The 27381-nt window shown below is 47.0% G+C and overlaps 1 protein-coding gene across 1 annotated transcript in view; it reads left to right on the top strand.

Moving 5' to 3' along the window:
* The first annotated feature begins 2663 nt into the window (after positions 1-2663).
* Positions 2664-27381, top strand: part of NUSAP1 (nucleolar and spindle associated protein 1) — a 255458-nt gene continuing 230740 nt past the window's right edge. The window contains exon 1 of the mRNA XM_069208796.1: positions 2664-2906. Coding sequence (XP_069064897.1) covers positions 2808-2906 — 99 coding nt within the window. The 5' untranslated portion in view covers positions 2664-2807. The remainder of the gene's footprint in view (positions 2907-27381) is intronic.

The raw sequence follows: 27381 nt of genomic DNA, 5'->3' as shown, positions 1-27381 counted from the left end.
AAGTTGTTCTTTACCCATATACTCTAGGGCTGGAGTTAGAATAGTACATTTGACCTTCCATTATCCACCACGCCCACTGCTGTCCTGAGGGGACAGTTCAGGAAAAACTGTAAGAGGCTGGCGAATAGAGGAACCAGGAGGTGAGCTACACTTTGGCCCTGTAACCTACAGGGCACGAGTTGAGGGTACACGCGGGTAGATTGTGTCTCCCCACTATTTTTACATGGTGGATGCAGTCTACCCTGCCAAGTGTTTGGGCTCCACAGAAATATGCTACACTTGTCCTCTTGTAATTTTCAGACACCTGCATGTTGTCTGCTTTTATTCTGAGCAGCGATGTGCAGGAGGGGATGGAGCTTATCAGATTCCAGCTGGGACTATAAGAAAGGCCAAAGTTAAGGAGCCATTGGTGCTCTTTTTGTTGGAGTGTCCAGGCTTGGAGATATCAGGAGCCTCACACCTGAATACAATAGAAGGCAAACAAAGGCGCACAGCTTATCTCGTCACAAGTGCCTAAGAAAGTCATTCTTTTGACGTTGTTCAGTCCCTGAATATAAGGGATATGCACGCACAGTAAGAGTGTGAGATTTGTTGGTCTGTACCAGTGTTTACACGCATAACAGTTTAAATACCACTATTTTGTTTATTTCGTTTATAGTGCTATAGCGCTTCTCATCCCATTGCGAGGTGTCAGAGCGCTTTACATCACAGACGCATATTACTCATTGACAATATATCATATGTGTGTCATTCAATGTAGAGGATATGTTATACAAGTCAGAGAGGGTTACAAGGTTTAGGAGCCACATGTCCTTCATAGCTCATTGTGCTATATTAGAAGAATTACAATTAATGAACTGCAAGTAACAAAAGGATCTTTGTGGTAAAAGCAGTACCTCTCTTACCCATTTTACATAAATTAAAAATCTGTTATGTGTGTTACATAATGTGCATAAAAGGAGACGTATTATCCCTCTGTGCTACTTTGATTTAAAACTGGGACTAGAAAAAACACAGATCTCCCCAGCAAACATGGTAACCTTCAGACTTATTGTACCATTATTATTATTCCCTGAGATTGAGGGCTTGATTTAGAGTTTGGCGGATGGGGTTACTCTGGCACAAACAAAATGGATATCCCATCTGCTGTATTACGATCCCATTATATCCTATGGGAATTGTTATATGGCAGATGGGATATCCATCACAATAGTGATGGAGTAACCCGTCTGCCACCCTGGGAGGAAAGAGTAGTGGGGCGGGGCAGCACGTGGCTAAATAAAATAAATTATTTTTTAAAAAGTACCTTAATGCTGTGCTGCTTTGCCCTCGAGTGCAGGCACAGGCTCCCAGTCTGCCCTGCGGCCAATCCTGATGCTGCTCAGAGCAGCATCAGGATTGGCTGGGAGCACCCAGCCAAGTCGCTCCCAGGCAAACTGGGAGCCTGCTCTCTCTAGCCCAGCAACACAGTGCCGGGCTGGAGCGAGCACACTGTGCATGTGTGTTTGGCCGGCCCGAGACGGCCGGCCAAACACATGTGCTCAGAGGAGAGTGCACAGTGCACTCCCCTCATCCTCGTCACAGTACGTGGCCCTGCCTTTTTTTAATACAAAACGATAATAAACATAGTTTATTATCGTTTTGTATTAAAGGGTTTGCAGCTGCTGCTGCTGGCGGGGGTGATGCTCCTCCATCCTAGCAGAGGAGCCGCCGCTGTCCAAATCAGGCCCTTAGTTGGCACACAAAGATCTCTGCGGCAGGCACCTTAACCCCTTGCAATATTTTAAAATGCAGAATTTGCAACCAATTAAGCAGAACAAATTTACTGCTACATTTCTCCTCGTTTCCAAATTATTTTGGGCTACGTTGTAAAAATAAAAAAAATTAAAAGTTGAGGCCCAGATTTTGCGTCGGGTTGCTTCTCTTCTTTGGCATAACCCCTGACGCATAATCTTATTTGTTAAATACTGTGATGTGCTCACATGTACTCATGATAGACCTGCTAACCATGTGTGAGGTCTTAATATTTGATGCCACTTCTTGTGATGTAATTTCCTGAGAAGTCATGGGTTGTGACGCACATCCCGGTGATTCCACGTGCGATGTCACTCGCCATGATGTCACTTGCATATTGCCTAACTCGGTTAGTTCCCCCAACTTCTTTTTTTTTAGGACTTGTGTCCAGGTAACCTGTGCGTATTAGTGGGTACCATGTCAGAACGGCGGCCATTTCATGTAACGCACAGTTTTCTCTAGAAAAGAATACACTGATATTTTTCTCTTGTTTTCTGTGGAAAGTTGCCAAACGTTAGCGATTTCAAAATTATCACGTGCAAACAGAAATAATCATTTATTGTTACTCTTAGTGGCAAAACCGGCACAAAGAGTTTATAACGATATTTGAATAGGTGGAATAAATAATTAACTAAACTCCAGTAAAAAAAAAAACAGACCTTTTCACAGCCATACGAGTTTATTCATCACTCAACCAGACTTTGAAATCTTCTTTCATTTGATAGACCCGAAAACACGCCCCTTTCCTTGTGTTCGTGACTATCCATTGGCTGTCTTTGACATTCGCCTTTTGCTCTCCTCCAATCCTGAAGCTGATTTTGAGGGGGCCTTTTGTGGTTGGTCGTATGCCGGTGACAGTACAGTAACGGGCGAAGCTGCAGCCTGGCGCGTATATTCAAAGTGCGGAGCTGAGTGGCGCGCGCCCTGCTATTGTGTATATTTGGATCATCTGGTCCCGCCGAGGCTGTGCGCCGCGGTTCTGGTTCGGTTAGTGAGGGCAACCGCCGAAAGATATGGAGATGGAGGTACCCACGGTGCAAGAGCTGGAGGCCCTCAAGTATTCGGAATTGCAGAGACTGGCGAAGACGGTCGGGCTGAAGGCGAATCTCAAGGTAAAAGGGGCCTGGGACTAACGAGGGAGCTGAGTGATAAAGCGCCTCCTGTCATAGCGTCACATTAGAATAGGGGGCGAGAGTGCTCCGGGAGACTAAGAGCGCTTGTCATGAACGTTACCGGTCCAGGTTCGGAAGTAAACACTCGTACAGGAGCTGTAAAGTGTCCACTGAGGTGGAAGGTCAAATTCAAAATTCGTGTCGAAAGGCTCAACTGTAGTTACACCAAGGAAAGAGCAGGAGTTATTTTTGGGTTTAGGGAGACTGGAGACATGTTCGGCTTTGTCTCTTGACGTGTACATGGGCCTGGGTTCAGCTTATACCTCGTACAGAGCCGAGGCGGTTGGTTATTCAGTAACTAAGGAGATAGACTCTAGGTTCCTCCTATAACAAGCACTGGCAGTATTAAGTGAGATGGAGAAAGGTGTGTGTGTATATGTGTATATATATATATATATATATATATATATATAGGGGCGTGACCAACACTGACAGGACTCTTAAAAGAGAAGAGGTCTCTGCAATTAACAGCATGGCTTTAAATATGTGATCTAACATCCAGGGCTTCACACAGCGTGTCACATGACCAGTATTTTTATACCTCAGTAGTTTCGGTTTTTTCATCTAGACATCTACAAAAGTCAGACCTTTTGACTTTGTCAATGCTTTTTAGCAGTATAGGATAAATGAGGAACAACAATTTTATGTGGCCAAATGGAATTGGAAATATTTCAGTGGGGGGGGGGGGGCAGTACAGAAAGATGGCATCTGTAAAAACCAGTTCTCAGAAACTGCAAGAGTGCATGAAATGTAAACATGGTCTGTACAGCCGATATTGAGTACACATTGTTGTCTCAGACAGCACACTTTCCTTTGAAATGTCCAACTAACATGCAGTTTTGCTGATAAAAACTATATAGCGTATAAACAATCTGTGGAAATTTGGTTTTAGCAAAAATATTTATCATTTGCACATCACAAAGTAAAGTGTTCTGGTTTGGTTTCATCCTATTAAAATCTTTTCTTCATCACACTGATATACAAAATATGTACTTTCATAACTATTGAAATATACTTTGAAATGTTTGCACAATTCATTTGCAAGCTATTTAAATGTTGTGTGTTAGAAAAAGAACTGACTTTCTACAGTCTTTCATTTCACACTTTGTACAGCACGCGCCTCAGACAGTTCAATTTACAAGATCTTCTAACTGCACTACGACATAATGCTTTAGTAATATATTTACTAAAAGGGAGTTTTTAAACATGAACTGAAAAACATCCTGCTCCACCCTGATAATTCTATGAATGAACTTAGAGGCAAGTCAGGGGTTATGTGTAGCCTATATTTGGGCTAGATTCTTATTCTACTTGGAGCAAACGTTTAGTCTATTAAATCAAACAAGACATTTTGTAAAGCAGAAATACTGACCTCACATGTTTGAAGGTGTTCTCATATATGCTGATGACACTTGTGCAGACGAAATGTAGTCTGTTTTATGTAAGCTACCGATCTCTGTTTCTGGGGTTAGCCAGGAATCGCAAGAAGTTGGAGACTAACAAAAAGTATTTAGGGTTAATGTAACATCTTCCTCAAAGCAGGAATACAGCATAATCTGCACCGTGAGTTGAAGGTCACCAGTTCCTTTACATGGTCTTAAATTCAATGTAGTCTATTGCCTTACTGCTTTTATGATTGTGAACTTTGCTTCTTGCTTCCTTGGTGTGGCTATGCGTAGGGATTTAGAACAAAGAAATGCCATAGCAAAGTTGTGGAATTTTAAAGTTTGAGCACTGTTGAATCCAAAATCCAGTAGAAAATTAGGTGATGTAGAAATGGCTCTGATGCTTGTAGTCAGAGTATTGCTTTCATTACATCTGGAGATTTGTAGTTGCACTTTTTTGGGAGGAGACGTGGAGTCATGTCTAATGCAAATCGTGGGCTTTTGAGTATATTATTTTTCATTTGGTGTAGCTGCTCTGCCTTGCCACAAAGGTCCAGATCAGGCAGCAACGGTAGAACATTTTCTAACTGAGACATCAATCTTAAAAGCAACCCACAAAGAAGGGCTTTAGGCAGACGCCGCATTGTATTCCCTATTTATTTGGTTGGACGTATTATTCCTCAGTTTTGTAGCTGAGAGTACTGTCTTGACCTTAACGAGAAAACATTTTTGTTACTTTTTTTCTTTTAACACCTGAGCAGGATTGTCCTTTTCCTGACTCTTGCATTGGTGAAATTACAGCAAGTGGCATAAAAGGAGATACAGCATGTGATCCCCGTTAAACATAGCATTGGGTACTCTGACGGAAGTTAGGCCTTTCAGCCCCTTGAATTTCCATATAGACTTGGACAAGCAGTCAAAGCTTATCTCAAGCAGGGGAGTCGTGTTACATAACAACAAAGTTATCACAATTTCAATTAAGATGTGAATGTGCAGGCAGACATGTTTTATTTTTGAAAAGTCATCAATTAATATCTCAATATAAATTTCCACTAATATAGATGTCAACTATTGAAGTACATATCATGATTTACTACAAAAAGTGCAGTGACAATACAACGTCACAACCAGGCTCGCTGGATAAAAAACATTACGTGCTGTTTTCAATTGCCAGATCATAATGAACAACAACGCACTAATGAAACGGGAAACAACACAAATGGTGAAGTTACTGCGCAGTGGTATATGTGAATGTTGTGTGACTAAAATGTGCTCACAAAATATTTGCAGTTTACCACCAATTTCCAAATGGTGGTAATTCGTTCACAAATTCCCATTTGTGAATGTTTCTAAAAGCATTTTTTAAGAGCAGGCAGTGGTCCCGTAGGCCACTGCCACCTAAAAAAAAAAAAAAAGAAAACTTTTCATTTTCTTTTTTTAAATGCACCTCGTTTTCCTGAAAATAAAAAAAGATTGTTTGTTTATTTAAAAGCAGTCACAATGTGGTCTGCTGACCCCCAGCAGGCGGCCTTCCGTGTGATTTTTGCAAAACCAATAGATCGCAAAGCGAGACCTACCTCTTTAATATTCATGGGGTAGATCTATTTGTGACACACTAGGAATTACAGATGAAACTCAGTAGTTGAATACATTTGAAATTGTGATTTCCTAAATGCGATTCACATGAACCTGCAGTTTCAAACTGTCGAATATGTGACCCTTGGTTTAGGCTGATTTTCCCTCTGTAGGCGACCATCTTAAAAGAGCACCCATTGTTCTCTATCTAAACTGCACTGTGGTGTCCACCTCTTACATGCAGTTGGCCATATACAATCTTGATGATCCAGCCTGGCTGGCCCCCTTGTGTGTGCTTCTTGGATGGATCCTGAATATAAAGGAGGAGGAAAGGAAGAAGTGGAAGACAGATTCCATGTGTTCTCTGTAGCTGGCCTCCACCCTCCTCTGGGAAGCTCCATCCATAAGAAAGTAAAGATGTTTGCGATCAATTCGTGGTAATCCTAATGACTGGTGTAATGACATTGTGACTTTCCCTAGTGCACTCGTTCCAATATTTGTTGTCATTCTTGTAAAAAAGTTGCACATAACGTTTGCTAATATTGCATTCAAACAAAAAGGGAGCCCCAATCTGTCCCAGATCACTCTTTTTTAATTTAGAAGAGGCTAGTAGGCAACTCGTGTGCAGTGTAAAACTTAAGCAGCTACCACCGACCAGGGCTTGTGTAGAGTGGATTTGAGAGAGGGAGATCACAGGAAGGTCTCGATATCTCATGCAAACCAAATTCTATCTCAAAAGAGCATCAGGTTTACAGGTTGGGGAGGTCCCTTGGGATAAGGGACCCACAAACTGTTGCAATGTAGATGGAAACACGTATATGTTTTGGGGGTGTTATAATCAAATAGATACAGACTTTCATCCAAACAACATGTATGTTGGTACAAAGCAAGTATACTCTGAGCCATCACAGAGTAAGAACTCTGAACAGAAATGAGCCAATAAATACATAGTTTATTTGTGAATGTAGATGCTGGTGTAGAGCATTAATAGCCTAATAGAAGAGCATGAGTGGGCCATTAATGATTGGTTAGATGCAGCATTATCTTTCCCCAGCTGCAGAAGTGAATGGGCATGCCTGAATTGTGTGGTTTTTTTGCATTTCATCCCCATTCTGGTGATGACATAACTTCTTGTGATGTGCTGACCCCTGCTACTTACATAAAATACTGCAGCCTTTACGTTTTATGGCATTTGAAGAGACAGCCAGGAGGTCTATCAAGGTGGGGGTAGTGTGTGATTGAATTTCCTTGCTCTCTTGATGCATGTGGTTCTCTAGAGTTTGCTCTTCATTGTTAATAGTTTGATCTAGTACTTCTGGGAACAGGAGGTTGCTGACTCTGCCCAGATGACAGAGAATAGAGAACTGCAGAGGGGATCTAGAATCTGTGCTGGAGAAATAGTTGGCACAGTGTTCTTTGCATTATGAGTCCTGAAGGATTAGTCTGAGTCAATCAAGATGCCAAGAGATCTTAAATGTGTGTGCAATTATGGGAATCATCCTTGCACTTTAATGCCTCTTAGACCACCTATGCATTAATGAAGTCTGAGATTAATTTCAGTTTCACCTGCATACTTGTGAATCTTGATCCTTTGCTTGTTAAGGAGGGTTCTGAGATGGTTCATGTATAGACTCTCTGGAGAAAGTATAGAGCCTGTATATTTTTCTGGCTTATTGCTAAAGGGTGTCAGCAAGCCTGGTTTGTGTGATGAGCAGAGTGTATACATTTTTTGAAGAAGTCTGGGAGGATCCCTTGAGTGACCATTATCTTGAAGAGATGTACGTCTTTGGCTGTCGATTTTAAGATACTTCAGGGGAAAATGTCCTTTTCATACAAAGTCACTTTGATGGAATGGCTCCTTTTTGTGGTGGCTTATCAAGGGGTGATGAGTAGAATAGATGAATAGGTGATTGTTTGGTATTGTTTTTATATGTTTTTCAAAGAAGACGCTGATGGTTTTGCAGGTTTCCTTTGGATGGTGTATGGGATGGTCTGAGATGTGATGCAAAGTTTGTGGCTTGGAACAGTGTTTTGCTTCAGTTGAAGACTTCTGTGATTGTGGCTGTGTACTTAGTGGATTTGTCTGGAAGGAATAATATTGTTGTTCACTTATATAAGTGCATTGTTTTGGATATCTTTTTATTGAGCTTTTTAGTAAGTATATAACAAAAATACATTACATTTTAAGAATATACATTCTAAAATAGTAATCGCTTGTACATAGTAGTAGGTAGATACATAAGGAATGTGATCATTTCAACAGTCACATAGACAGTATGACACACATGGGCTCTCATTACGACCCTGGCGGTCAGTGATAAAGTGGCGGTAATACCGCCAAAAGGCCGGCGGTAATTACTGCCAAATTATGACCATGGCGGAAAGATCCCCGAAAGATAGCCAATGTACCACACCGGCTGCCAGGGCGGAAACAACAGCCGTCACGGCGGTAGCCGCCTATAGCCAGGCGGAAGTCAAAGTTCCACCCACCATATTAAGACCCTGCAAACTGCCAACTTTTCTGGGGTGGTACCAACAACATCAAAAGCCTGGTGGAAACAGAGCTCAGAAGTGAAAGGACTCACCACTGGTGACACAGGGAACAACCATGCCGCCATGGAACATGACCGGCATGTATTTCCGATGATATTCTAAGTTCTGCTCCAACACGAACACCGACGCCGGCAAAGACGACTGAGTACAGCCGCCTAGCACACAAGGGGGGGGGATGAGGAAAATTACAGTGACAAACACACGCACCACACATACCCCATACACACACAACCAAATGCACAAGAAATCAAGTCACTCCCCCTAAATCGGCTGAATAATGCAATGACAAAACAAATTTACTAAAGTGAGTGTAATAATATCAACACAGTATAAAAATAACTTAGTCAATGTCACAGATGTCTACAAATGTATAGAAAAAGGGACACTGCCCAGTCCTCCGTTCGCGTGGGCCACATGACAACAGGGCAAAGTCCAAGGCCCCACTTGTCACCTGCCTCAATACGGAGAGAACACTGCAGGAGCATCAGTTGGCAAATAGGCAGGCACCTCTGGGTGAGGGGGGAGGGCACCTCAGCCGGAGCAGAAACAGGACCACTGGTTCTGGAGGGAGCAATATGCCCTGTGCTTTGTCCTGGGGAGTGATGGGCCACAGTCTCTCGAGTGGGAGTCTTGCCCACTAGTTCGGGAGTGGACAGGCCGCACAGCAGCCCATGGAGGCAGGATCATATTGCATCCGCGGGTGGTGACGGCTGCGCTGTGGTTGTGCTGGGGGTGGCGGGAGGCTCCTGCACATCCCCTGCACCCTCGGATGGATGCACTGTGGTGGTGCTGGTGGTGGTGGGAGGCTCCTGCACATCCCCTGTACCCTCGGATGGATGCACTGTAGTGGTGCTGGTGGGAGGCTCCTGCACAGGCCCAGCACCCTTGGATGGATGCACAACCATGCTTGGTGGTGGGGGCACCGTGACAGCTGCTGGTGCAGGCTCCTTGCCCTTCTTGCCTGCTGGTGCAGGCTCCTTGCCCTTCAGTATATGCGGCCTGGAATCCTTTCCACCAGGAGTAGGTGCGGATGAAACTGGGCCAATGGCTGAGGGGCTTCGCTGGGTTCGTGATAGCCTGGCCATACGTGCAGGACTGGGGGCTGTGAGGGGTAGGGTAGAGGTCAGTGGTGGATAGGAAAAGTTTCTTAGGGACATTGGGGCGGGAAGAGGGAGAAGGAATGGGAGTGGAGGATGAGGGAGTGGTTGTTGGAGGTGTCTGTCTGCTGGATTCGGGTGCAGGTGCATGGGTTGTATGCTGTTGTGCGGTGGATGGCTGTTGGGTGTCTGAGTGCTTGCGTTTGTGTACTTTAGGAAGGGGGGGGCAGACATAGTGGGAGAGGACACGGGACGTGTGCATGGATGTTGTGGAGGTGTCTGCCAGTGAGGTGTGTGTTCTGCTTGGTGTGGTGATGATGCTGGTAGTGGATGCTGATGTAGTGCATGCAGGTGTGAGTGTGGATGTGACTGAGAGGAAGGTGGTGGAGGGGGAGACAGTGGATGTTGTAGTTTCTGCAACTGTATGGTGTTTGCGTGAGTGCTTGTGGGATGAGTGCGGTGCTTGTGTTTGCCTGTGACACTCTTGGATGTTGTCCTGTGTGCATGCTCGTCTGGCTGGGTGGGTTGGGGTAGAGGAGAATGGGACTGGGAAGTGGTAGTTTGAGGGGGGAGGGTAGAAACGGGGACAATGGCTGCCATCAGAGAGGAGGCCAGAGCCTGGATCGATCTCTGTTGGGCCGGCATTCACAATGGTTGACTGCCCTACAGAGATGGATCTCAGGAGGTCAATAGCCTCCTCACTCAGGGCAGCAGGGCTAACTGGGGCAGGGCCTGAGGTGCCTGGGGGCAAAGGAGATGCCAACCCTCCTGGGTGAGCGGGCATGGGCAACTCGATGAGTGGCTGCTGGGAGGGCAGTGCTGGTACGGGGGAGGCGGCTGTGCCTGTAGCTGGGGTGGTGGCAGAAGTGTCCACCACCACCAGGGAGCTTCCATCGGAGGAGGTATCTGTGTCTGAACTGTCTCCGCCGTGGTGTCCCCTTGCCCTCCATCCCACTGGTACCCTCAACGTTGGTGGACTCTGCCTCCTTGGTCCTCTGGGATGCAGCTCCCTCTGTCGCCGGTGCCTCTGCTCCTTCACCAGATGATGCTAATGCACATAAGGACAGGATGACAAAACAAGAAAGGGGGAGGGAGAGACAAAGGATACACTGGGTCAATGGCTGCACCAACACCACCATTGGCGTACACAGCACCCTCACACACAATGCACAGGCCTACGCCCTATGCATTGCAACACCACTGATATCTCTAGCCACCAAGACATGAGGAGGGGCACACACCGCCAACTGCAGCACACCTGGGACCAACGCAGCCCTGACCAGTAGTGGATGCTTACAAGCTAGGTAGGCAGGATTATCCCTTCAGAACCCTAGCCACCAGAGGAATTAAGCTATTATGTCCGGCCTGGCCTAGGGGAACCCAAGGACACACATCCTACCACCTGGATACCACCCCAACAGCCATAAGTTGTAATGATAGCCACAGTACTCACCCCCTTGTGGCTGCTGTGATGCCCCCAAGCGCCTATCCAGCTCTGGATAGGCCACTGCCAGTATGCAGGCCATCAAGGGGGTCGGGGTTCGATGGGCACCCCTTACTCGTTGGGAGGCCATCCCCAGCTGTGCGTCTGCTGTCTTACGTGCCCAGCGTCTTGGGTCCTCCCACCATTTGCGACAGTGGGTGCTCTGCCTGCCATAGACACCCAGGGTCCGCACCTCCTTGGCGATGGCACGCCATATACCATTCTTTTGATGGGCGCTGACCTGCAGAGGCAATACACACAGGAAAATTGAATTAGACAAACAGTCCACCCTGTTACACATATGGTCCACCATACCTGTTTCCATCACCATTGGTGCGCACACATACCCCAGCACACATCGTGTACACCCCAAAGAAGACATCACCCCCTTACACGAGGCTTTCTGATGGATTCAACTACCTGTGGATTCCTCACCTTATGAATTCGATCCTTGCGCCAGCATCCGACGGAAAGTCTTCTTCCTAGCTGTCTACGTCGACGAGGACGTCATAATGGCACGGCTCCGCGTGACTCCGTCTGACGTCAACGTGCCAATAAGAGGTCCTCGTCGGCGTACTGACGTCAGTTTTTCCTTTTTCCGTGCTTCGACTCCAACGTCTTTTTTTCTTCCTGGCCCGTTGGTAACTGTAACGATTTCTCGAAGTTACAATGTTTCCTCCGAAGAAGTCTGGGTTTAAGCCGTGTAGGGAATGCGGGGGTCGGATGTCAGTGACCGATCCCCATTCGGACTGTATTTGGTGTTTAAGCTCCGAACATGATGTGGAAGGTTGTTCTTCGTGCCAGAGCATGAATCCGAAAGCTCTGAAGGAACGCGAGGCAAAGCTCTTCTTGGCCAAGGCAAAGAAGAAGGAACACAAGAAGGTTTCCTCCCATGCTTCTCCCCAAAAACATTAGAAGCGGCGTCATCATGACTCTCGGCGCCGTCATGACTCTGCGCCGTTCGGAGCGGAGCCGATCGAGGAGTCGGTCGAGGTCTCGTTCGTCACGGCGCCAGAAGACGTGGGAGATGAGCCCTACAGTCACGCCTCAGCCGGAGAGTCCGGGGTTGTCACCGGCGCCTTCAGTCTATGAGGTCACTCAAGGTAGTCCTCACTTTTCGCCGGCGCCGAGGGATTCTGATGTTCCCCAGACATCTACACAGCAGTACCCGGCTTTCCCGACTCCAGGGACGGATCCGGCCGCATTTTTTAATGTGATGTATGCTGTTTTTTCAATCCATGGCTCCTGATGGTGCACCGGCGGGTCCCACGGGGCCATTGGCGTTCAATTTGGGCTTGCCGGCGTCGTACAGGGCTGCTCCATTCATGCCCTTCTGCCCCACAGAGCCTGGTGGTCCGGCGCCGGGGGTTTCCCCTGGCAGGAGTCCTTCGCCTGGGACCGTGGATCCGTCGGCTTCTCATCCAGACCGGCTCCATCTCCTTCCGTTCATTCGGCTTCGAGGAGGTCATCTGCCGACTTCGGGCCGGCTCCGGGTCCTACGCCGGTTGAATCTAGGAGCCTTCCTGAACCGGTTCGGGGTCTGAGATCATCGGCGTCGATGGAGTCCTTGTCGACGCCGGCTCTGGAAACTCAACTAAGATCTCAAAGGAAGGCGTTGAGGCTTTTGGAGGAAGGGGAATACAGAAGGAAGGTGAGATAGAGCCTTCTGATGACTTCCAGGGGCTTGCCACTGCAAGTGGTTTGGATACTTCCCCGGAGTGGGACATTGCTTCTCCGGGGGAGTTTACTGAGGAGGCCGCCTCCTTCCATGCTGTGGTGAGGAAGGCAGCTGACTACCTGGATTTGCCTTTGTCCACGGCAGAAGTAAAGACTAACCTGCTCACAGAGGCTCTTCATCCATTTTCCTCCAGTGCTCCTTTGCTGCCTTTTAATGAGGCTTTGACGGAGCCTATTATACTGTAGACCTATGGAAAAAGCCGGTGACTTCTCCTGCTGTGAACAGGGCAGTGGCGAGAAGGCATAGAAGTGCCCCAGGAGATCCAGTTTTTCTATCTCGTCACCCGACTCCGGAGAGTTTGGTGGTTCAGGCATCATGTTCTGCAAAGTCTGCCCCCGGTACATTCCCTGGTGTTCCGACTGACGGACAGAGAATCCAAGAGGATGGAGCAATCCTTGAAGAAAATGTTCTCCTCTTGCAGTATGGCCCTAAAAGCTACCAATTCCACCTGTGTGCTAGGCAGATATATCCATGCCCTAATGGACTCTGCTAAGGAGATGGCAAAAGATCTGCCACAAGAAATGCAAAAATCTTTTGGGTCCCTTTTCTTGGATGCACAAACTGCTGCACAGCAGATTATACAATCTGGCTTGGATACCACGGATTCTATTGCCAGGGCCATGGGAACATCGGTGGCTACGAGAAGGCATGCCTGGCTAAGATCTTCGGGTTTCTCATCAGATGTACAATCCACTTTAATGGACCTTCCGTTTGATGGGGAAAAGCTGTTTGGGGACAAGGCAGACTCTGCCCTTGAACGGTTTAAGGACTGTCGGGCCACAGCTAAGTCCCAGGGTTTGCAGACCACTTCTGCTACATTGTACAGACCTTTTCGTAGGTTTCGAGGATTTGCTAGAGGCTCTGCCTTTCGTAGGTCTCAATCTTATGCCCAACAACCTGCCAACCCGCCTTATTGTGCCTTCAGAGGGCGGGGTAGGGCTAGAGGTCCAGCCCAGCAGCTCTCTTCTTCTTCTTCATCCTCCTCTGGTGGACAACAGCAGAAGCAGCCCTAGTTTTCCCCATTTTATCAGTCATACTTCTATAGGTGGAAGATTGAGTCTTTTTTTTTCTACAGTAATTGAGGTCAATTACAACAGACTCGTGGGCTCCCCTTTCAGGAGTTTCCTCCTCCCTTCCCCCCGTCCCTCCTTTTGTTCAGAAGACAATGTTCTGTTGTTGCAACAGGAGGTTGTAGCCATGTTGGCAAAGGGCGCTATAGAAGTTGGTACCATTGCAGGAAAGGGGTCAGGGGTGTTATTCAAGATATTTCCTGATTCCCAAGGTGGACGGTCGGTTGCGGCTGATCCTAGACTTGAGGGTTTTGAATTTGTTCCTCAAACAGGAAAAGTTCAAAATGCTGACCCTAGCGCAGGTGCTATTGGCGTTGAACGAAGGAGACAGGATGGTGTCTGTCGACTTGCAGGACGCATACTTTCATGTTCCCATAATCAAGTTGCACAGGAAGTATCTCAGTTTTGTGGTCGGATCGCAGCATTACCAGTTTGCGGTCCTTCCGTTTGGTCTTACTTCAGCACCCCGGGTCTTCACCAAGGTGATGGCAGTTGTAGCAGCACAACTCAGAAAAATGGAGGTAGCGGTTTTTCCCTACCTGGACGATTGGTTGATCAAAGCCAAGTCTCCAGAGATTGTGTTGTCCCATCTGCGAATGACAATGCAGTTGTTGTTCGATCTGGGCTTTTCGGTGAACGTACCCAAATCTCACCTGGAGCCCTCTCAACGCCTCCTGTTCATAGGGGCAGTACTGGACACGACAAAGTTTTGGGCCTACCCCCAGCCTAGGCGGGTACGGGACATTCAGGCGCTGATTCCTTTGTTTCAAAGTGGAGCGGCAGTTCCAGTCCTCAAGGTCTTGCGCCTGCTGGGTCTGTTTGCTTCTTGCATTCTGTTGGTCACTCATGCTCGCTGGCATATGAGGGCTCTTCAGTGGTGCCTCCGCAGACAGTGGTTCCAGCACAAGGGGGATCTCAGGGATTCAATAAAGATCTCCAGGGACGCTGTAGTGGATCTTCTTTGGTGGGCAGAGGACAGCAACCTTTCCCAAGGAAAACCGTTTTCACTGCCTCCTCCAGTGGCCACAGTGATTTCGGATGCTTCCACTCTAGGGTGGGGAGCTCATCTGGGGGACCTGGAGGTCAAGGGTCGTTGGTCTCCAGCGGAACAGATGTTGCATATCAATCTGTTGGAATTGCGGGCTGTACGTTTGGCGCTCAAGGCCTTCCTCCCTTCCCTTCGCGGTCAGTCAGTTCAGATCCTGATGGACAACACTACTGCGATGTGGTATATAAACAAGCAGGGGGGAGTGGGGTCGTATCTTCTTTGCCGAGAAGCCCTACGACTCTGGTCCTGGGCTCAGGACCATCATATTTGTTTGATGGCAAATCATTTGGCCGGAGTGTTGAATGTACGTGCGGACGTTCTCACTCGTCACTTCTCATTAGATCACGAGTGGCGTCTCCATCCGGATCTAGTCCTCCACATCTTCGAGATGTGGTGTACTCCTCAGGTGGATTTATTTGCCACTTGGGAGAACACGCATTGCCCGTTATTCGGCAGCCTCCAGTATCCGATGCAAGGGGCGTTGGGGGACGCGTTTCAGATGTCCTGGAGCGGCCAGTTGCTTTACCCGAGGCCTTGATTCCTCGGGTTTTGAGGAAGGGTCGTCAGGACCGGGCCCAAGTCAAATTGGTGGCACCGGACTGGCCGAGAAGGGTATGGTATACAGGCCTACTTCAACTCTCTGTGCCCTCCACTCCGTCTCCCGCTCAGGGTAGATCTCCTCTCTCAATCGCAGGGGCAGGTTTTACACCCCCTCCTCTAGAGCCTGCACCTTCATGCCTGGAGATTGAACCGGGCAACCTGAGTTCTTTTTCTCTCCCACCGGATGTAGTGGATGTTATACTATCGTCCAGGCGACACTGCACTAAATGTATTTATGCCGGAAGGCGGGCAACATTTGTGTTGTGGTGTGGAGAGAACCAGAAAGATCCTGTAAAGGCCTATCTTTCAGATGTACTTTTGTTTGTTTTCAGTTTGGCGAAGAAAGGCTGAGCTATAGCTACAGTTAAGGGTTATTTGGCAGCTCTCTCGGCGTTTCTTTGCCTTCCGGACCAGCCGTCTTTATTCAAGTCTCCCATTGTACATAGGTTCCTTAAGGGTTTGGTGAATAGCTTTCCTCCTACTCCTTTTCACATGCCTCAGTGGGACTTAAATCTTGTTTTAACATTCTTAATGGGTTCGCCTTTTGAGCCCATGCATTCATGTCCATTGAGATATTTAGCCTTCAAGACTGTTTTGTTGATCGCAATTACTTCTGCCAGGAGGATTGGAGAGCTTCAGGCACTTTCCGTTAATCCCCCTTTCACTATGTTTTTCCCTGATAAAATGGTTCTAAAAACCAGGGCTGCTTTTCTACCGAAAGTTGTCACCTCTTTTCATATAGGGCAAAATATCACTCTTCCTGCTTTTTACCCTCCTCCCCATCCGTCTAAAGAAGAAGAGAGACTCCATAGGTTGGACCCTAAGAGGGCCCTGAGTTTTTATCTCGAAAGAACTAAGGACTTTCGTTTAGATGAGCAGCTGTTTGTTGGATATGCTGGTCAGCAAAAGGGCAAAGCGGTACAGAAAAGGACACTCTCCAGGTGGGTCATTTAGTGTATCAAGATCTGTTACTCTTTGGCAAAAAAGGTCCCTCCAGAAGGTATCAGGGCCCACTCTACTAGGGTTAAATCTGCATCCTCGGCTTTGGCGAGGGGAGTTCCATTGATAGATATATGTAAAGCGGCAACTTGGGCGTCCCTCCATACTTTCGTAAAACATTACTGTTTAGACTCTGAGATGAGGAGGGACGGTCATTTTGCTCGCGCAGGATTTCTTAGTGTAATCAGGCAGGCACCCACCACCGAGTGCGGTACTGCTTGGGACTCTATTCATAAGGTGAGGAATCCACAGGTAGTTGTATCCATCAGAAGAACAAGTTACTTACCTTCGGTAACGCTTTTTCTGGTGGATACACTAGCTACCTGTGGATTCCTCACGGTCCCTCCCGCCTCCCCGTTGCCTGCCTGATTGCACAGTTATCTTGCAGTCTTTTGTTTAATATTTATTCTTATATTTATATATATATATTTGTTTGTATATAAATGTGTATATGTATTTATATGTATATAGTGATGTTTCTTTATATATTTTTGTGTATTCATGTATTTAAACTCTAAATAAGAATGGATGATTTAAATAGTCAAGGTTTCTGTGTGCGTATATATTTTTATATTAATTATCAATTTTCATGGTCGGTTTACTCCTATTTGCTTTAAGAGCACGAAAAAATGAGGTGAAACTGACGTCAGTACGCCGACGAGGACCTCTTATTGGCACGTTGACGTCAGACGGAGTCACGCGGAGCTGTGCCATTATGACGTCCTCGTCGACGTAGACAGCTAGGAAGAAGACTTTCCGTCGGATGCTGGCACAAGGATCGAATTCATAAGGTGAGGAATCCACAGGTAGCTAGTGTATCCACCAGAAAAAGCGTTACCGAAGGTAAGTAACTTGTTCTTCACACACACACACACACAACTCCATGCATTCATGCCACATGCATTGTGCCCACAGTGTACTCACCTGTTGGTCTGGAGGCCCATACAGCAGTCCGTAATGGGGTAGGACCCCATCCACCAGTCTCTCCAACTCCTCCAAAGTGAAGGCTGGGGCCCTTTCCCCGGTCACACAGGCCATGGTAGGTTCCAGACACAGGTCACAGCAGCACATGCAGTTTAAGTCCTCTCCTATGGAAGGTCAGGTTGCAAGTGAAGAATATGATAGAAAATGGCGGTCACGTCCGCGGCGGTGCATACCATAACCGCCGGCATAGATCACCATTGGCCACTGTACAACATAGGGCCCAATATTAACCAATGAGGAATTGCACTGAGGTTCCCGACCGCCTCCCGGCATGGCGCACAACATCAGTGGAATTACCTCACTTCCACCTGCCCCTTCGCACAGGACAGGCGGATGCCATTTCCGGGGAGAGCTGCCCCAGCCCTATGGATTCATGCTGCGTCAAAGGAGAAATAGGCACATGCTAGACAAATCACACTGACCCATTACAAGTTTACAGATTGCAAACTCCTGTTTTAGCTCCAATGTTTAGTTTGTGACAGCCTCCTCACTCTTGCCCCTTAGAAACCTACCGCTGCAGATGAATAAGAGCTGAGACATACCCCCATGTACAGCCCCTGGTGGACCTGGCAACACTGAAGGACAGGCACATCATCCTCACCTATAGACTTGACAGGGCCACAATCGCAGAGCTGTGTTCCCAATTGGAGCCTGACCTGATATCTGCTATCCGTCAGCCCACTGGGATTCCCCCCCCCCCCTCTTGTGCAAGTGCTATCTGTACTCCATTTCCTGGCAACTGGTTCTTTCCAAGTGACAGTAGGCTTAGCAGCAGGAAAGTGTTGGTCAATAGTGCTGACAAGAGTGTTGTCTGCCCTGATAAAGCACATGTGCAGCTACATTGTTTTCCCCCAGGTTGAGGATTTGGCCACTGTGAAGGCTGAGTTTTATGCAATGGGACATATCCCCAACATAATTGGGGAGATTGAGGGTAAAAATTGCATTTGTCCCACCCCCTGGCAGAATGAACAGGTGTTCAGGAATCGTAAGTTTCCACTCCATGAATGTTCAGATGGTGTGCTTGGCGGACCAGTACATCTCCCACGTCAGTGTTAAGTATCCTGGGTCAGTGCATGATGCCTTTGTCCTGAGGAATAGCAGCATCCCAAATGTAATGGGCCACCTACAGAGGCACAGGGTGTGGCTAATTGGTGAGCCCTGGTTCCCACCTGGTAGATGTTGGTGTATGGGTATGGTGTGGGCCGTATAGGATAGTGTGTGGCTAAATGTTGTCCCTCAATATTTGCAGGTGACTCTGGTTACCCAAACCTATCATGGCTGCTGACCCGTGTGAGGAATGCCAGGACAAGGGCAGAAGAACGTTCTAATGAGGCACCTTGGCGAACCAGAAGAATCATTGAAAGGACCTTTGGCCTCCTGAAGGCCAGGTTCTGGTGCCTTCATCTAACTGGTGGATCCTTGCGCTATTCACCTATTAAGGTCTTCCAGATAGTAGTGCCATGCTGCATGTTGCACAACCTGGCCCTCCGACACCATGTCCCTTTTCTGTAGGAGGAGGAGACTGGAGATGCCCGTGTGGCAGCAATAGACCCTGTGGACAGTGAGGATGAGGACAACAGAACATCAGTTACACAACAATACTTCCAATGACACAGGTAGGACAGTGTAACTTTACATTTCAATGACTTTGGTTGTAATCTGTGTGGCAATGGCAAGCTATTTCCCACTTCTATGTCCACTTACTGTTCCCTCTGGCAATTCATTTTGCAGATGTTGGTGACTTGACATATACTCTTGTGTGATCACTACAGCCAGCTACAGGTCATTATTCTATGCTCATTCTATGTACAGTTAATTTTCAATGTTTGTACCTGTTTCAAATAATACATATTTGACATACCCCAAATTGATTTTTTCCTCTCCAAAGGGTGTTTATTGAAGTGCTAACATATAGGGGGAAAGTGCAATGGGATGAGGTGGTGATGGAGGAAAGTCCAGCGTATTGTTCCAGTCTGTTCGTAGCCCAGGTGCATTGTCCAAGGGGACATAGGAAGGGGAGCAATGGCAGTTCAAGGTGGACAGGGTGACTGAGTGGGACACAAGGGGGACACTCAGGAGAGTCTCATTTGCTGGTGGGGGTCTTGGCGAGTGTCTCTGGCTTCTGTCTGGATCGCAGGGAACGTTTTGCAGGGTGGTTCACCTTCTGCTGGGGGAGGGGTGCTGGTGGCCTGTTAGCCCTGTGGCAGGGGTTCCTGGCCACTAGCTGAAGTGGAAGGCTGTTCAGATGTCTGGTTAATGGCTGGGCCCTGCTGGTGTGAGACTGCCTCCCTCATATTGTTTGCCATGTCTGCTAGCACCCCTGCTATGGAGATCAGGGTGTTGTTAATGTCCTGCAAGTCCTCCATGATCCCCTGATACTGTCCCTCCTGCAGCCGCCTATTCTCCTGCAAGTTGTGCAGGATCTGGCCCATCGTGTCCTGGGAATGTTGGTAGGATCTCGGAGAGTGCCCCCTGAAAAGTCTGTTCCCTGGTCCTGTCCTCCCCCTGGCGCACAGAACTCCCCTCCCAGTTTCCCTGTTGGCCTGTGCCTCTGTCCCCCTGAAGCGCGTGCCTACTGCCACTGACCCCAGGACCCTGATTGTCTTGGGGGCGCGGTGTGACCTGGGGTCCCTGTAGAGGTGGACACACTGCTGAATGACGTGTCCTGGGGACAGAATGTGTGGGTATGCAGGGTGGGTGCTGTGGTGTTGGATCCTGATGGGGAAGGCTCTGTGGTGGTGTGTGACAGGGCTTGGGTAACCAGCTGCCCAGTGGTCCCTGATGGGCCAGGTAGGTCGTCTAGATCCTGAAGATCAGAGTTACTTTCATCACTGTGGGCCTCTTCTGTTGGGGGACTGGATATTGCTGGCACCATTGGCTGGGGTACCTATAGGTATGTAAATGATGTATTATGGTTTGTGTCTGACATATTGTACATCCAAGGCTTCCCTTCTATGGTTGGAGTTGCCCTGCCAACTTTCACTTGTGTATGGTGGGATTGTTAGTTGTCTATGGTGTGCATGCTTTAGTGATGAGTGTCCATGTAGGGCTGTGAGGGGTGTCCATGCATTGGTACAGCATGCAGGGCTTGGCATTGGGATGAGTGAGATGAGATGAGATGGTGGAGTGTGTGGGACGCAGTAGAATGATGAGGGTATGTGATGGCATGCAGGTAGAGGGGTGATAATAGTAGAGAGTTGCCTTATCAGAGTCCAGTCCTACTCCGGCCAGGCCCTCTGGGTGCAGTATTGCCAAGACTTGCTCCTCCCATCCTGTGGGTTGTGGGGGTCCACCGCCAGACCTCTGGAGAGCAAGCTGGTGTCTTGCCTCTATGGAACGTACCTTCCCCTGTAGGTCGTTCCACCTCTTCCTGAAGTCATCCCTAGTTCTGGGGTGCTGTCCCACGGCGTTGACCCTGTCCACGATTCTCCGCCATAGCTCCATCTTCCTGACTATTGATATCTGCTGCACCTGTGCTCCAAATAGCTGTGGCTCTAACCTGACAATTTCCTCCTCCATGACCCTTAGCTCCCCCTGAAACAGGGGTGTCTTTGTGGTGCTATGGGTGTTATGTGAGGTGTGTTGGGCAATGTGTTGGGGTGTGTGATGTGGAGTGCGTGAGTGGTGTGTGGCTCTAGTTGTGTCAGTGGTCTTGGTGTCTCTGGTGGCAATGCTTTGTAGTCGTAAAGGGTTGTGGGTAATGTGGGTGTGCGTTTTATAGTGGTGTGGGTGTTGTTTGAATTGTCCAATGTGGTGGTGTTTTGTATGTGGGTTTCATTGTGAGCGCGGCGGTATGTACTGCCAATGGTTTACCGCCGTTGAATGTCTGCCGTGGTGATTTGTGGGTCATAATGTGATGGGTGGTGTTCTGTTGGCGTAACGGTGTGGGTTTTGGGAACCGCCAGTTAATCACTGATCTTTTGGACTGGCGGATTTGTGTGTGTGGATGAATTCTTTCAGATTGGGGTGTGTGTGTGTGTGTGTGTGTCATATGGTGAACAGATATCTGTCAGGGTGGCGGTAAGTGGGATTTACCACCAATGTCATAATGAGGGCCATATTGCCAAAGAGCAGCCATTAATGAAAATTGGAACATTTAACCATGAAACAGGCCTGGAGTGTTTTATATAAGGATTACTCGTGCATTAGTAGGGGGGATTCTGTGCACGCAAACCAAGTGGTCGTCAGTGGTTGTTGAGGAGAAGCACCTGGTAGTGAGAGAATGTTAATACAGGGAATGTGAATAATGAGAGTAGATGGGCTGCATCATCAGAGTGTGTGTTTATGGAGCTGTACTATCTTTAAACTGTCTGTAAAGGAGTAGAGTAGTTCATTCCTTAATCCTGCAGTAGGATGTTCCTGTAGCTCCCTGGCTTCTTCATGCCATAGTGTGGTATAGTCTGCTGTAGCCCATCTCACAACTTTGTGAGACTGGTGGTAGGGTCAGGGTCTTTCCCTCAGTGGTGGTGGAGTGCTTTGTGGGTTTGGGCCGTTTATAAAAACCAAGTATACAGCACTGTAGTGTGTGAAGATCCTGTCAGCCTGTAATGGATGATAGCACAGTGCAAATGTCATTCCAATAAGGGGCAACATGTGGAAAGTTCCACAGCATGTGTTTCAAGTTAGCGCCAGGAGAAGCACACAGGACAGTGTGAGATGGAATTTGCGTAAATTGTGTGCAGTGTATCAAGGGTCAAGTAAGCCTGATGTAAAATATTATAATGTATGAATTGGAATTTGGTGTTTCTCGACGTTTTGTGCGGGTGGGCTGGTATTTTCTCCTATTCTTTCTGTTTGGGTTTTCATTCCAAGTCTGTTTACCTCTTCAGTCGCAGGGGCCTTAGTGTGTCTTCAGCTGACTCGGGGATGGATCTAACTATTCAGGATATTAGCTTGCAACCTGAACCAATAGTGAATAGTGTTTGTACCAGTGGATGTGAGGGAGGTTCTTAGGTCGTTGTGGCCCAGATTGAGGTAAGTGTTTAAGTGAGGCACTTGTGAAGTAGGAAATGTCCGATAGGGAGGCCAGATTGTTTTGAGAGGGTATCAAAGGGTATAAATTGCCTACCTTGAGAGAGGTCCTCACGGCAAGGGATCAGAGTGCTCCCATGCTTCAGCATGTGCAACAGACCCATACTGTCCAAAGGGCCAGAGACTTAATGGTAACTCAAGAGCATACGGACCATCTGTGCTGAGAAGTTCAGTGCTTGCCGATAAATAGTGTGTGCTATATGTATAAGATGGTAAGTCGTATTTGGCAAGCTAGAGCGAAGGAATAAAAACGTGCGCATGTTGCCTTGACTCACACTTGTGTTTGCTACTTCCACCTTGTAGATCTGAAGCCCAGCTGTCCAACAGGCAGGCCACTGGAGTTGTGCTGCCAAACAGTAGTTTTCACAATCTGGAGCCCCCAGGTCACCATGTACTAGTAGGAGTGTGTTATTATTATTTTTTTTTAAATCTCTTAGTCTATCCAACATTAATACAAAACGTGCCTGTGTGTGGGCTTCCTCGGCCTGCTTCCCATACATTTTGTTGCTCAGTCATCATTTTAGATCTTTGTAACGGTTTGTTCTTTTTACTTTTTTCATTTTCTCTCTTCTCATATGACAAGTAGCTATGGAGTCTGCTCACAGCGCCTCTTTGTTGTTGCAGGTCCCTGTACATGCTCGGACATTGACAAATTCTCAGTATGGAGCTGTAACAGTCCCAACCCAGAGGAAAAAAAGTTGAAATGGTAAATAGTTATGTGGCATTTGCTGAGCCCCCTCAGTATAGTCTACAAGTGCGACCCCCTCTGTGTCGTGTATGCCGGCCCTTGGTTAGTGTCTATCCTGCCTATGGCGGTCTTGCATCGACCTTAGTTTCAAATTTCTGAAAATATATGTCCCACATTGTGAGTCCATGTTGACCTCCCCACTAACACTAGGTGGCTGATAGTGCAACCGCCTTGGTCCTCGCCCTGCGAAGCAGGGTTTGGAGCCATGTACGAGAGGCAGTTTACGTTTTAATAAGGAGGTTCGCCATCTACCACTGATCCAAATTAGATCCCTCTTTATGCTGCTATCTAATGTGCGAATAAAGCTCTGTGTTAGAAAAACAGAAAAATTAGTAAAATATTGGTGCAATCTAGGCAGCGTTATCATCTTTGCAGTGGCAGCTCTACCTGACAATGACAGTGGGAGTGTCTTCCAGAACCAAATTTGGGATCTGAGCGACGACATTGCTCTCACACTATTGCCATCAATCAGCTCCTTAGTAGAGTGGAATATGTTGAGGCCTAAATATCGGAACGTGGTAGATTCCCACTTGATATGGTAACCTTCTATGAGACGGGACAGTTTGGCTTTAGGGAGAAAAGACAGGTTTTGGTCCAATTGACTCGGAGTCCAGAGCCTATCCTAAATAGGCTGAGTTGTTGTGCCACGTGTGGTACGTCATTTTGTAAGTCACTGATGTAAATTAGGACCTCATCATCTTACAGTGTTACACTGCATGTGTTTCGTCACCAATCATGAGTCCCCACTCCTCTCCCAACTTGCATAGTCCTAGTGCTAAAAGTTCCATTGTCAAGGCGAAAAGAGAATGGGAGAGAGCGGGCAGCCTTGCCAGGCACCTCTCATAACTGATATGGGATCAGATATTACCTGGTCTATTTTGACTCTGGCTGTGGTTAGTATAGAGTAACCTAATCATTGGGACATTTTTTGGACCTATCACCGTGAACAGATATTCCCAATCCAGCATGTCAGATGCTTTCTCTAAGTCCAGGATTAGGAATGCTGTATGCGGCCACTGTTTCGGAGCTACATCTCATAGTCTGTATAAGCGATGTATAGTGAGAGATGTAGAGCGACCCGGGATGAAATCTGTCTGGCCCTGATGAATCAGATCAGGGAGAAGAGCTTAGGAACACAAAGCTAGGATCTTACTATAGACTTTGTAATATATTTTTTTTAGAAGAGTTAGAAGTCTAGAAGAACTGACCTCCAGTGGGTCTCAGCCCGGTTTCGGAATGGTGACCGAGAGAGACTTGCGCATGGAAAGAGCTAGAGTGCTACTGATGAATGCAGTGTTGTATAGATTCTTCAGCCTGGGTACTAGAAGCTCCTTGTATTCTAGAATCCAATTGGCAGTCTGTCAAGTGTGTGGGTCTTGTATGTTGCAAACTCCTGTATGGCACATTGGACCTCCTGTTCAGTGATTTTGACACCTCAAGGTGGGTAAGTGGTATGCATGGCAGCATCAGTCCTGTCAAGAAGCCCGAAATGAGAGTCTGATGAGGGTTAGTCGTTGCTGCATATAGTGTAATGTGGTGCAGAATACCTTCTGGATAACATCTTGTTAGCATACCAACACATCTGGGGAGATTCTGATAGTGGTGACCAGGTATCGCGCTTTATCAGTCATGACAACAGTCTTTCTGATTTGTCTGCTTCAGCATGAGAGTTTGCAATGTATTCTTCTAGTTAATGCAGCAAAATTACTCTATGACATCCTTATGACGTCCTTAACAGAGAAGAGTTTAGGCTTATTTGTGGCATTGATCTGGGCAGATCTTTCCAGGTCATATAATGTGTTCTCAACTCGGTCTAAGTCTTGTGTCGGTGTATGACACACACCAATACTAGATTGTATGCAGTATCCCTTTAATACTGCTTCGAAGGCGCCCCACTCAATGTGACGCGAGGATACCGTATCATGGTTTTCATAGAAATAATGTATGATGATGTCTCTGAGTTGTCCTTGAAAGGCAGTCCTTCTAGAGACGTGGGTTGGCGGATTCCAGGTGGGGACCGGTGGTCAATATCTACCCCATTGTTGTTACATTAATAGGGAATTATGATCTGAGATTAATTTTCCAGTATATTCTATGTTAGGCATCGGGAGTTGTGTGGATGCAGTACACATACATTGGTCTAGCCGTACATGAAGGTCATGTGGTGGAGAGTAGAGAGTATTTGCATATAGTGGGATGCAGGGGTCTCCATACATCTCAGTGAGCTGACATTGCATCCGTTATTTAGCATTGTGGTAAGTATGTGTGTTAGGCAACGGGGGATAAGATCTATCCAGGCCAGTGTCCAAAATATTGTTAAAATCAGACAATGATCCATTTTAGGTGGGGCCATTGTATGGGAAGGGCTGAGAGTTGGGCCAGAAGTCAGATCGACCTACGTTTGGGGAGCAAACACTAGAGAAGTATATAAGTGCATTAAGAGTGTAAATTTATGTTTTGTATTCACAAAACATTAATTTAAGCTGCCAATAACATTTACTAATGTAATATTACACCACTATTATTATGCTATAATTTTTTTTGCTCGTTTCCCCACATGAGCCAGAGAGAAGGCATTTCAGGGCAGGTTGAAAACACACAAACCTGTGTTAGCTGTTCAATAGGAAAGTGTTGGGATACATTATTAAAGTGATCATCTAGAAGGAACTGGGTGAAAAGTTAATTCTTGTACTTTTAAAATATTTGTTCTGTGAGAAAACAGGGATTTTTGCAGATGTCTCGTCACTTTTTGCCCTCATATTTGACTGATTCTGCCTTGTGCTCTTCTAACCAGGGCCAGTGCTCTGTTTAAAAGTTATATGGTAATTAAAAGTAATTACAGTTAGTACTGAAAACCTGCCTGTAAGTCCCTAGTATATGGTAGGCCATGTAGATTTAGAGGCCCAGTAGACTTAGTGCACTTACGTGTGCACTGCTGTGATGCTTGCTATCAGTTTAACAGCCACCCATGCCTTGCAGGCTGCTTCTAAACTAAAACTATGTTCGAAGTTGACTTTGGAATTAAAGGTACTTCCAAAGTCTTGAAGTTACTTATTTTTACATATAAATCGCCCCTAAGGTCTGCCCTAGGTGCCCCAAGGGTAGAGTACCATGATAAAATAAGAAGGGGCATTATAAAATATATTTTGTATGCCCTGGTGAGGGAAAAACTGCCAATTTTGTTATCCATATTGTGGTGTTTTAACTCCATAGGCTAACATGGGGAGGCTTTATTAAACTTTAATAAAGCCTACCTTTTTACAGGAGTGAGCTACAATATTAATTCAGAGTATCAAAATAATGGTTGTTATAAATCCAACAACTTTCCAAGGTTGGATTTAATATAACTATTCCAGGAAAGGAGTTATAGAACTGACTTCCTGAAGTTACCTAAAATCCGCCCTGTAGCAGCCTCTTCTGATTGACCAGCCTTTGACAGCTTGAGCCAAGCATCCTTGATTAGGATGAAGTGGCCTGGGCTGAGACAAAGTAGACAACTGGTGTGAGTAGATCTGCTACTGTGGATGCCAAGACAAGAAGTGGGCTGGGTACCCAGCCTGGTCTTCAAAGGGAGAAAGACAGTGCAGGGTCCACCCCTACTTCCTACATCCCCAGCCAGATTAGAGCCTCTGTAATGGAATTAGGAGAAGGGCTGAAAGGGGAGTGTAGGTGGAAACTAATCAAACCTGTGGGTGGGCTTAGCCAGACCTGAACTTCCAGGAGAGTTGTTCTCCATTTTGTATTTTTGTGAAACCATGCTTTCTGGGACAAGAATATGCCACTCTTCTAAGGCAGTTGTCATATCTGAGGTTGGCACCCGGTCAGGGGTTCCCCCCTGCTTGCCAGCCCAGAAACCTAGATAAAAATGGGAGAGCTGCCCAGCAACTCTCATCCCTTCCTAGAAATATCAAGAAAAGAACTGCCCTGCTGATCCCTTGATCTCCACCAAGAGAGCACTGCACTCACATGGGCTGCACACTGTGGGCTTCACAGTAGATGACTTTGCCTAGCTTCAAAGGTTTGAGTGGACTCTCTGAAAGCAACAGGTAGTACAGCTTTAAGAAGTCACCTGCATCAACCCCACCAAGACAAGTCCAGCTGACC

This window comes from Pleurodeles waltl, chromosome 9, assembly GCF_031143425.1.
Source record: "Pleurodeles waltl isolate 20211129_DDA chromosome 9, aPleWal1.hap1.20221129, whole genome shotgun sequence".
In the NCBI taxonomy this organism is placed as follows: Eukaryota; Metazoa; Chordata; class Amphibia; order Caudata; family Salamandridae; genus Pleurodeles; species Pleurodeles waltl.
Note: the sequence above shows the minus strand (reverse complement) of the source record. Positions and strands in the feature narration are given on the sequence as shown.